The 11,342-nt window shown below is 43.0% G+C and overlaps 1 protein-coding gene across 1 annotated transcript in view; it reads left to right on the top strand.

Moving 5' to 3' along the window:
• The first annotated feature begins 1,687 nt into the window (after positions 1 to 1,687).
• The window catches only part of THOC5 (THO complex subunit 5), a 30,524-nt gene continuing 20,869 nt past the window's right edge, over positions 1,688 to 11,342 (top strand). The window contains exons 1-6 of the mRNA XM_007461173.1: positions 1,688 to 1,784; positions 4,369 to 4,512; positions 5,631 to 5,744; positions 5,890 to 5,987; positions 7,858 to 8,004; positions 9,393 to 9,507. Coding sequence (XP_007461235.1) covers positions 1,689 to 1,784; positions 4,369 to 4,512; positions 5,631 to 5,744; positions 5,890 to 5,987; positions 7,858 to 8,004; positions 9,393 to 9,507 — 714 coding nt within the window. The 5' untranslated portion in view covers position 1,688. The remainder of the gene's footprint in view (positions 1,785 to 4,368; positions 4,513 to 5,630; positions 5,745 to 5,889; positions 5,988 to 7,857; positions 8,005 to 9,392; positions 9,508 to 11,342) is intronic.

Here is an 11,342-nt window from a genome sequence, read left to right as displayed (position 1 = left end):
AACTTATCTTGTACGATTGTTTACTAAAGGCTTTTAATTGAGTCACTTTTAAAATTTAAATTTACTTTGAAAGAAAAATTTAAATCTTTACCATAAATAGAAAACTTTTCTAACTTGTCCTATGCAGAAGGTAGTGATAAAAATTAATGTATTTAATATGTAAAGGTTATCGTTAATAATTGTGGCTAGATTTCATTGTCTAAGGATCTGAGATAGAGTCCTTTTGTTAACAAAAGGACGTTGTCATTCATAGATGTTAAAGACTAACTAGGGAAATGACATGTTCTTCTTGAAGCAATCAGAAGTTTCTAAAAAGAATTGAAAGGGATTAACTTTCTCCGTAGGTGTTTAACATTATTAACCACTTGTGTACCATTTAAAGCCCAGCTCTCAGATCATCTTCATCACCTGCCCCAGTGGAGCGCCTCCTGCATTAATGTCCACAACCACCTCTGAGGTAGGGATGGCTATTTTCATTTGATCTGGGAGGAAGTAGATGCAGAGAAAAGTGAAGTGACTTGTTGCAGGACTCATAGCCATGAAATAGAGGACTGGAGACTCCAGCCCAGGGTTTCTCTGCCTCGACTCTGTTGAGGCATTGGCTCCCTCAATAAGTGTTGGTGACAGATTCACTGGGGTATGGGGGTTAGTGCTGCCCACCTCAGGGCCTGCTGGTGACAGTCAGTAGAGGTAGCAGAGAGAGGATGCTTTGTGACGCTAGAGGCCCATGAATGTATGTTCTGTTCTTTAAAATTTTTTATTTTCTATTTTATTTTTATTATTTTCTTGGCTGCGTTGGGTCTTCGTTGCCGTGCGCGGGCTTTCTCTAGTTGCGGTGAGCAGGGGCTACTCTTCGTGGCTTCTCTTGTTGTGGAGTATGGGCTCTAGGAGCGTGGGCTCAGTAGTTGTGGCTCGCGGGCCCTAGAGCTCAGGCCCAGTAGCTGTGGTGCATGGGCTTAGTTGCTGCGCGGCATGTGGGATCTTCCCGGACCAGGGCTCAAACCCGTGTCCCCTGCACTGGCAGGCGGATTCTTAACCACTGCACCACCAGGGAAGTCCCTGTTCTGTTCTTTTAAATTTTCACGTCAACCAGGGAGTTGGTGGCATCGCCAGATGACATGGTGGCAACACTACAAGATGCAGTAATGTAGTTGTAAGGAGCACTGCTGTGGCATGGGTTGGACCCTAGCTTTAGCACACTAGCTGTGTGACCTCGGGCAAGTCATTCACCTTCCTGACCCTCAGTGTTCTCACCTGTAAAATGGTGCTTGTTCATATCTGAGAGGATCCTTGTTACAAGAACCAAATGAGAACATACCTTTGAAGTGCTTAGATTAAGGTCCAGCACACAATGATCAATCAGTAGTGTTGAGAATGGACTTATGTGCCTGGCTGAGGAGTTTGGTCAGTGGGGTTGTGGTGGTGCCTTTAAAGGAGGTGGAGTTGGGGAAGATGAGTTCATTTTGAACAGGCTGAGGGATGATTCTGCTTTTTACAGAGGATTAAATTGAGGCTTTGGAGGGTTGATGACTTTTCTTGAGTTACCAAGAGTGTAAGTGGGCACAACTGCTAGTTAGACTTCAGTATTCTGACTCTAGGAAAATCTCCAGTTCCAACTCTGGAAAAGCTCAGAAGCTTTCTCCTCTTAACAGGTCTCTGCTGTTTCCTCCTGACTTCACCAAACAACCATGTCATCGGAATCGAGCAAAAAACGAAAGCCCAAAGTGATCCGAAGTGATGGAGCTCCAGCTGAAGGGAAGCGTAATCGTTCTGACACTGAACAGGTGAGATCAGCCAGGGCTGCTGTGCTGCTGAGAAATTGCAGCTCGTGGCCAAGCACCTGGCTGTGGGTTTGCAGCAGCCGAGGGTCATAGGCACAACCTCCCAGGTGGCCTCTGTTTGACCAGGTGCCTGGAATTCCCTTGGCTTTTCAAGACCTGAGAATCCACATCAGATTTAGCTGCAGCATCCCAAGAACCAACAAGCCTGTACTAGACAACGATTAGTGCCTGAACAGAGAATGCATTCTAGTATGGTGTGTGTCTCCAGCTTTCCTGATGGTCAGAAGAAGGCAGTCCATCCGCAGCAGGCCACTAAGGCTTTGGAGATGTGACATCCCTGGTCTGCTACCGAGACAGTACCAGAACCATGTAGCTAAAGAACGTCTTCTGAGGCCTGAGTGCTGTCGTAGTCAGCAGGTTCTTCTCTTGCTGTTTCTCTGTCCTTGAATCTGTCAAGCTGATTTATGACTTAACAATTTTTTTCTTCTCCGTTATGGTTTATTACAGAATCTTGAATATAGTTCCTTGTGCAATGCAGTAGAACCTTGTTGTTTATCCATTCTATATATAATAGTTTGCATCTGCTAATCCCAAACTCCCAATCCATCCTTCCCCTTGGCAACCACAAATCTGTTCTCTGTGTCTGTGAACCTGTTTTGTAAGTAAGTTCATTTGTGTCATATTTTAGATTCCACATGTAAGTGGTATCATATGATATTTGTCTTTCTCTTTATGACTGACTTCACTTTGTACCTAATCTCTAGGTCCATCCATGTTGCTGCAAATGCTATTATTTCATTCTTTCTTATGGCTGAGTAGTATTCCATTGTCTATATATACACCACATCTTCTTTATCCATTCATCTGTCGATGGACAGTTAGGTTGCTTCTACGCCTTGGCTATTGTGAACAGTGCTGCTATGAATGTTGAGGTGCATGTATCTTTTCTAATTAGAGTTTTGTCCGGATGTGCCCAGGAATGGGATTGCTGGATCATATGGCAACTCTATTTTTAGTTTTTTGAGGAACCTCCATACTGTTTTACGTAGTGTGCACCAGTTTACGTTCCCACCAACAGTGTAGGGAGGTTCCCTTTTCTTTACTCCCTCTCCAGCATTTATTTGTAGACTTTAATGGTGGCCATTCTGACTGGCGTGAGGTGGTACCTCACTGTAGTTTTGATTTGCATTTCTCTAATAATTAGCGATGTGGAGCATCTTTTCATGTGCTTCTTGGCCATCTGTATGTCTTCTTTGGAGAAATGTCTATTTACTCTTCTGCCCACTTTTTGATTGGGTTGTTTGGTTTCTTGTTATTGAGTTGTATGAGCTGTTTGTGTATTTTGGAAATTAAGCCCTTGTTGGTCGCATCGCTTGCAAATATTTTCTCCCAGTCCATAGGTTGTATGACTTAACTGTGTTGATTTTTTGGTTGGTTGTGGTTTTTGTTTGTTTTTTAACTAGAATAGAGAAACATACCAGCTTCAACTTAAATGGAAGATGATGCTTTCCTCAGATTTAGGAAATTAAAATTAACGAAGAACCTTATCCTTTGGGAGGTATTGATTCTGACTCTTTTTTAAAAAAATTAAATTGAGGTATAATTGGTATATAACATTATATTAATTTCAGGTGTACAACATAATGATTGATATTTGTTTATTTTGTGAAAAGATCACCGAAATAAGTCTAGTTAACATCCAATGCGTTACATAGTTGTTACAAAAATTTTTTTCTTGTGATGAGAACTTTTAAGATCCACTCTCTTAGCAACTTTCAAATATGCAATGCAATATTTTTAATTGTAACTGACTCTCTCTTAAAGAGATGTGTTTATTTATTCCAAAGTCTGGGAGACCAATTAGGATATTTTAGTTTCTGCTAAAGCTTGATTTGACCGTCTAAACACCCATCAGTAGAAATTTGGTTAAATGAATTCTGGTTCATCTATATATAGCCATTTTGATGGAGATTTATATTTATTGTGATGGGAAATTGCACTAAATGACATGAACAATATGATCCCATTTTATTTTATTTATTTATTTTTATTTTTTATTTTATTTTATTTTTTGCGGTACGTGGGCCTCTCACTATTGTGGCCTCTCCCGTTGCGGAGCACAGGCTCCGGACGCGCAGGCTCAGTGGCCATGGCTCACGGGCCCAGCTGCTCTGCAGCACGCGGGATCCTCCCAGACGAACCCGTGTCCCCTGCATCGGCATGCGGACTCTCAACCACTGCACCACCAGGGAAGCCCTTATTTATTTTTTTAATGTATTTATCTACAGTACTAACAATGGAGTTACTTCAGGCTGGGAGGTGAGATTATAGGCAAGTTTTTGTTTTGTTTTTGATACTCCTGTCTATGTTCTGAATCTCTGACACCAAGCATGCATTACTTTATAATCAGAAAGAGGAAAAGAGGAATTCTTTTCCATTTTGAAAAAAAGAAAAACATTTGATTTGCATACCAGATCCTTTAGAGACCTGATTTGGGGCTTCACTGTTACTCATCTCAGCCAAGTGTCCCTGTTCCAACAGGGAGACTTTTACTCTCCACCCAAGGTCTGTATCCTTGCCTCCACAGGAAGGTAAATACTACAGTGAGGAGGCTGAGGTGGACCTGCGGGACCCTGGCAGAGACTATGAGCTGTACAAGTACACGTGCCAGGAGTTGCAGAGGCTCATGGCGGAGATCCAGGACCTGAAGAGCAGGGGAGGCAAGGATGCGGTAAGGAGTGGGGCTGGGAGGACACGGACCTGGTGGGTCTGCATGGATGGACCTGCTTCGCACCTATCAGAGCCCTTCTTTATATTGGTCTTACGGCCTGCCATCATCATGGGGTTAGAGCCTGAGGGCTCCAGAGACCTGCCTATTAATTTATTGTAACATCACCACCCAGTCATCAATTACAGTCACGAAAGTACAGGATAATTAATTTTTTCCATAACTGTAATTTGATAATTCATCCAAATGATATTTATTAAGTGCTGGTCATGAAGAAATTATGGTACGTGTCAATCACCATTGCTATTATAAGGCTAGATATGTACAAATAAATCATAGAGACCAAAAATTAAAGTATTAATATTAAATGAAAAAAAAGGTTTCAGGGCAGAGAAGCAAAACAGTGTGACTGAAAACTAAATGGGTAAGTTCAAAACAAAACAATCCATATTTTTCCAGGAATCTCACTTATTTGTGCTTATACTGGCCAATATTGTTAAGATTATTACATTCTATCTATTTTACTGTAGTCAGGTTTTACAGCTGTAATTCTGCTATTTTCATTTAAATTATCCTGTAATGTTGTTTACAGAGGTCAAGTTGTATGGCATGATGTTATCGTTGTTAGGATCTCTGTGTACATTGTGTAGAGACAGCTGTTGTTTGCATTGGCTGCCTTTGCTCCATCTTTGATTCCTGTTACTTTGGTCCAAGCAGAAATTAGTTTTTTATGCCTGGGAACCTTAAGCATTCCCTTATACAGTCATTCTTCCATTTCCCCCTGACACTTCTTATGGTTCTGAGCTCCTTCCAGTGTCTGTTTTTTGTTTTTTTTTTCCGGTATGCGGGCCTCTCACTGTTGTGGCCCCTCCCGTTGCTCCGGACGTGCAGGCTCAGTGTCCATGGCTCACGGGCCCAACCGCTCCGCAGCATGTGGGATCCTCCCAGACCAGGGCACGAACCCATGTCCCCTGCATCGACAGGCGGACTCTCAACCACTGCGCCACCAGGGAAGCTCCAGTGTCTGTTTTTGACTCTGGATGAGGATGAGCAGTGAGGGGCTGAAGGCAGCTGAGCCAGCTCCTGTTGTCAGGGTCTTTACCAGTTTTTTTGGCCTGTAGGCAGTTGAGATCGAAGATCGGAGGATCCAGAGCTGTGTGCATTTCATGACTCTAAAAAAGCTTAACCGATTAGCCCACATCAGGTTGAAGAAAGGAAGAGATCAGACTCATGAGGTAGGAGCTGAGAGATTTAACCCTCCTCTTCCTCCTCATCCCCTCTTTAATCTCCTTTACCCCTTTTCTGAGTTTGCTGCTGCTCTGCTCTGCCCCACCCCACCCCTACTTGCCCCACTCACCTCTGACCTTGTCCTCCTTTCAGGCCAAGCAGAAAGTGGACGCCTATCACCTGCAGCTCCAGAACCTGTTGTATGAGGTGATGCACCTGCAGAAGGAGATCACCAAATGTCTGGAGTTTAAGTGAGTGTTGGAGCACAGGGCTTTGGCAAGATGGTCTGTTGGTAACTGCTTTTTCCTACATAGCTCAGTGTGAGCCAGTTTCTTTAAAAAGAAGTCAGATGCACTTAGAGACTACAGGATCTGGGGGAAGGGTGAATAGATCACTTTGAGTGGGAGAATTGGAAGCAGTAGTTCCAGGCTGCACGAAGAACTTCAGAAGGCTGTCTGACCCTTTTGAGTTTTGCGCTCTGAACCTGGTGAAAAACAGTTGTCTCTCCCCAGCAGGCAGAGCCTTTGCGTTACCAGTTTGATTCCTGAGCACGCTGTATGGGAGCAGCTCATTTCCAATTACATCTTTTTAACCTTTTGGCCCAGCTTTCCTCTCTAAAGTTCCAGCAATTCATTTTTGCAAATGGATTTCATTATTTGGAACCTGAACTTCTTGCTGCCTAGCTGCCTTTAGGTGAACAAACTACAGTTTCTCAGTGTCCTTAAACTGTGATGCCCCTTGGCAAATGCAAGCTGAGAGATGTGAAAGAGGAAGGAATAGACAAAATAAGAGAAGGGAACATGTTCTTGCCTTGTCAGATCTATTTGTGTAAACTGAAAGGAGTCAGGTTTTATTTGTAATAAACTTGGGATGAGGGGGACCACGTTAGGCATTGGGTCTGGTGTATGCTGATTTTTGAGAGGTTTCTTTATCTGCTTCACGAGTCCATCCACATAATAATATTTAAATACTAATAGAAGTGAAATCCACATCAGGTACCTGAGTTAATAGCATTGTACAATTGTCAGTTTCCTAGTTTTGACAATGTATTATGCTTAGATAAGATATTATCATTGGGGGAACCTGGGAGAAGGGTTCATGGAGGAAATAAACTCTCAGTTTAAGACTTACAAGAAGTTTCAAAAATAGTACTATTTAAAAAGAAGAAAGATAGGATGCTCCACCTGTAACTGTGGTTGAGATGAAAGCCAGCAAACCCTGTAGCGAGGCAGGTGGCCATGTGGGAGGATCAGGGGCCCTGGAATCAGACAGTCTGGGTTCAAATCCCAGCTCTCCCTCTCCCTAACTGTGTGACCTTGGGCAAGCTGCTAACTGATGGAAGCCTCTATCTCATTTGAAAAATGGAGATAAAAATCCCCATCTCAGTTATTGTGTGTCACTGTACATCAACAGTTAGAGACTCTAGATCTTTTCACATCTGGTCATACTATGTTGGATCTTCCCCATGCTATATTTAGGCAGTTAATAATTTGAACTTAAGGGTAGACTCTTATGTTTATTCCTGTTAAATGGCATTTTTTGGTTTCAACCTGACAGTCTAGACCTAGACCATGGTGTTTTTATTTGATTCTTTAAGCTTAGCTCTCTTGCACAGCTTGGAGAGGTCTGTAAATTTCATAAGTGTATTTTTAGGTTTTCAGCTAAATCATGGATATAAAGTTTGGGCAACATGGATAAGGATCCTGTGGCATGTCACCAGCTACCTCTCTTCACATTGAAACACCTGCTAATGAGCATTTGCTGAGAAGACTGGATTCTAGGTTCCTGGGTAGCTGTAAACCAGGGCTGAGTTGACGTACACGGGGTGGAACTCTGGGCCTGTTTAAGCCACAGTTTGGGTTTCTGAGGGCAGCAGCTTGACATTGAGTTTTTTGGGTTTTTTTTCTGCGGTACGCGGGCCTCTCACTGTTGTGGCGTCTCCTGTTGCGGAGCACAGGCTCCGGACGTACAGGCTCAGTGGCCATGGCTCATGGGCCTAGCCACTCCGCGGCATGCGGGATCTTCCTGGACCGGGGCACAAACCATGTCCCCTGCATCGGCAGGCGGACTCTCAACCACTGCACCACCAGGGAAGCCCTGACATTGAGTTTTTGACTGCAGGTCAAAGCACGAAGAAATCGATCTGGTCAGCTTAGAGGAGTTTTATAAGGAGGCTCCTCCAGATATCAGCAAGGCGGAAGTCACCATGGGAGACCCTCACCAGCAAACCCTTGCACGTCTGGACTGGGAGCTGGAGCAGCGGAAAAGGTAGCATTTCCTCCTTCCTGACCTTGTTCACCTGTGCAGACACAGACCTTTATCCATGAGGGACAGTGCTTTGTCCTGACCCAGGATCAGATAGCAAAGCACTGTGGAACCAGCAGAATAGTCTCTAAGACCAAATCCCGTTTTGTGATTAATTCACACTTATCAGTTCACACTTGACCAACTGCATCATAAGTGGGGTCAGAATTGCTTAATGCCGTTATGTGAAAGAGTAACCTTTTATTTAAAATTTTAGTGCCTGAGACCTAAATACCTTTTGTATTATTAATCTGATTTTTTTTTGCCTTTTCCCCCACCTGTAAGCATATTTGTGTGGTATTGCAAAGCTGTGCAAACATTATTTTAGAAGGTTGTACAACATTCCAGAGTAAATTGTAAATCACAAAATTGTTCCCATATTGAATTGGACTTTTAAGTTGTTTGCATTGTTTTGGTATTATAAGTAATGCTTTGAGGCACCCCTTTACATATAAAACTTTTTGTACTAATAAGGAGCTTTTATTTATTAACCGTAAGTAGAATGTTTATACTGTGTAATTTAATCTAGATCTTCTTTAGAATATGGTATGTATATTTTTTTCATCCTGAACTTTTTATGGTTGCATCCCTTCCATCATGGTGACCTTTTTCCCTTTCATGTTTGTACATGAGTTCCAGGGCTTTTGGTTGGCACATTTGTTCTGTTTTCTGTCAGAGAAGCTCCTTTTTTTAATTCCTTGCCTTTTTCTGTTGTTGAGTATATTTTGTGCCTTTGGTCTACATAATGAATTTAATAAGTACTGAGTCTGGATCTTAGGGACTTGGTGTCAGTTTTTTAGCAGATGGGGCTGGCCTGTCACACCCCTGTCCAGTACATCACTTGCCCTTGGCTAAGCCATAAGTTCCTGTGGCTCTGGTCTGGAATCTATCCCCACTCTGCCCCACTCAGGTCCATGGGCCTCATTTGTGTCCTATAGCTGCTGAGTCCATATATTTGTGAAAGTTCTGGGTCTAGCCTCTGAGGCAAGAAACGGAGCAGTAGGTGATACCAGTGGTCATGGGCACAGCCTCTGAAGCAGACAGGCATGGGTTCAGAGCCCAGCTCTGTGCTTGCTCTTACTGGATGACCTTGGGCAAGTTATCTACCTCCCTGAGCCTTCGTTTCCTCCTTTGGGGATAAAAAAAAGTCCCTATCTTCCAGGGTTTTTATAAGGATTAAATGCCATAATGCTTGTACACCATTTTCCAAAGTGCATGGCACATAGTAAGTGCTAGGTAAACATTAGCAGATAATCGTGACTGCTGTCATTAGGTAGAGTCTGATAGTGAACAGGTGTGTTGGGGTGTCCCTGGAGAGCATCAGGCGACAGTGCTCTGTCTTCCCCCAACAGGCTGGCGGAGAAGTACCGAGAGTGCCTGTCCAACAAGGAGAAGATCCTTAAGGAGATTGAAGTAAAGAAGGAGTACCTGAGTAGCCTCCAGCCTCGTCTCAACAGCATCATGCAGGTGAGGGTCTCCCCATACCCTGCCACCTCCTCGGCTTTTGCTTTGCCTTCACCACTCAGTGACACATTGCTGACCTGAGGCCACCAGCAGCCACATCACCCTGTGGGTTTTGTCGGGTCTGTTACCCTAATCAGTGTTAGAGCACAGTGCAAGGATGGTCCCGTCTGCATGCCCACAGCAGGTGTGATACGGTTGTGTCCTGTATGGAGGAATTGCTAGCAGGATTGGCTCTGGAACATATACACACACGTACCTCGGCGTTTTCTTTTCACCCAGCGCCTATTCCGGGTAAAATGCTTTCACAAACTGTAAGTTTAGTTTACACCTTGCATGATCTCCACCAGCCCACAGTCCCCGGGTATCTAAGCATGCTTCCACAGATGTCTGTTAGATCCCCCTGACTGCACCTCAGGGGCCAGCTGCTCAGCAAATCTACTTGCTCTGAAAAGAACTTTACTCATATTTGAAAAGCGTTAGGTACCTTAGGAGGAAAAGTCCCCACTTTACTTGTAAAATGTAATTTCTTTCTATATAGGTGACCTGATTTTTGTTTGCTTTGTGAAGCCAAATTTGATCTAAATCTTTATAGTTTTATAAAGCAGGGTAAATGGCTAATATGGAGGAACTTTGTAAAAGAACCCTAGTGAAATTGAAGATTCACTTTTGTAGGATTTGGCAAGATCTACATTTCTTCTCTTCAACTCTAGGCGTAGAATTAGAGTTAACGAATATGCTCAGTAACACTTCATATGGGACAAAAATCAGAAACTAAAAATTTTGGTTGTACTTAAATTTTTCCAGTTAACTGGAAACACTGAATGCTCCTAAATAGGGTACAGGTTAAATAAATAGGGTACAGGTTAAATAAATTCTTGTGTGGTTCAGTCTTAAACCTATAATGGAAGTATGGAGAATCCTGTTACTGACAGAATAACTGGACAGAAAGATCTATTAAATTATGAAATCAAAAACTGCAAGTTGTAGAACATGTATAATCCCATTTGTATACCTTCATTTACAGAGTATTCGAATGGGTGTATGTATGTGTAAGTCATGTATGTGCTTAGAAAAGTATGTTTTCACACCAAACCATTAACAGTTACCTTTGGTGGTTGGGAACTGGGAATTTTTGCCTTATAAACTTGAATACAACTTTTAAAAAACATGTACATATACTCCTTAAAAAAAATAATTTTATATAAAGAAAAGCATACAACTCGTAAGCATACTCACAGTTCAGTGGATATTCCCTGTGTACACATTTGTGAACACATCTGTGTAATCACCCAAATCAAGAACATTAGCAATTTTCCAGAAGTTACTTTATTCCCCTCCCAGTCACTGTCCCCCCCACCCCATAACCATTAATCTTGACTTCTAACATCACAGGTTAGCTTGGCCTGTTTTTGTTGGTTTGTTTGTTTTGTTTTTTTGACTGCTACGGGTCTTCGTTGCTGCGCGCGGGCTTTCTCTAGTTGCAGCGAGCAGGGGCTACTCTGTTGTGGTGTGCAGGCTTCTCATTGTGGTGGCTTGTTGTGGACCACGGGCTCTAGGCACACGGGCTTCAGTAGTTGTGGCATGCGGGCTTAGTAGTTGTGGCTCACGGGCTCTAGAGCACAGGCTCAGTAGTTGTGGTGCATGGGCTTAGTTTCTCCGCGGCATGTGGGATCTTCCCAGACCAGCGCTCGAACCCATGTACCCTGCATTGGTAGGCGGATTCTTAACCACTGTGCCACCAGGGAAGTCCTGGCCTGTTTTTTAACTTATATAGATGGATGATATAGGTACATATTCTTTTGTGTCTGGCTTCTTTTTTTTTTTTTTTTTTTTTTTTT

This window comes from Lipotes vexillifer, unplaced genomic scaffold (genome assembly GCF_000442215.2).
Source record: "Lipotes vexillifer unplaced genomic scaffold, Lipotes_vexillifer_v1.1 scaffold691, whole genome shotgun sequence".
NCBI classification, from domain to species: Eukaryota; Metazoa; Chordata; class Mammalia; order Artiodactyla; family Lipotidae; genus Lipotes; species Lipotes vexillifer.
Note: the sequence above shows the minus strand (reverse complement) of the source record. Positions and strands in the feature narration are given on the sequence as shown.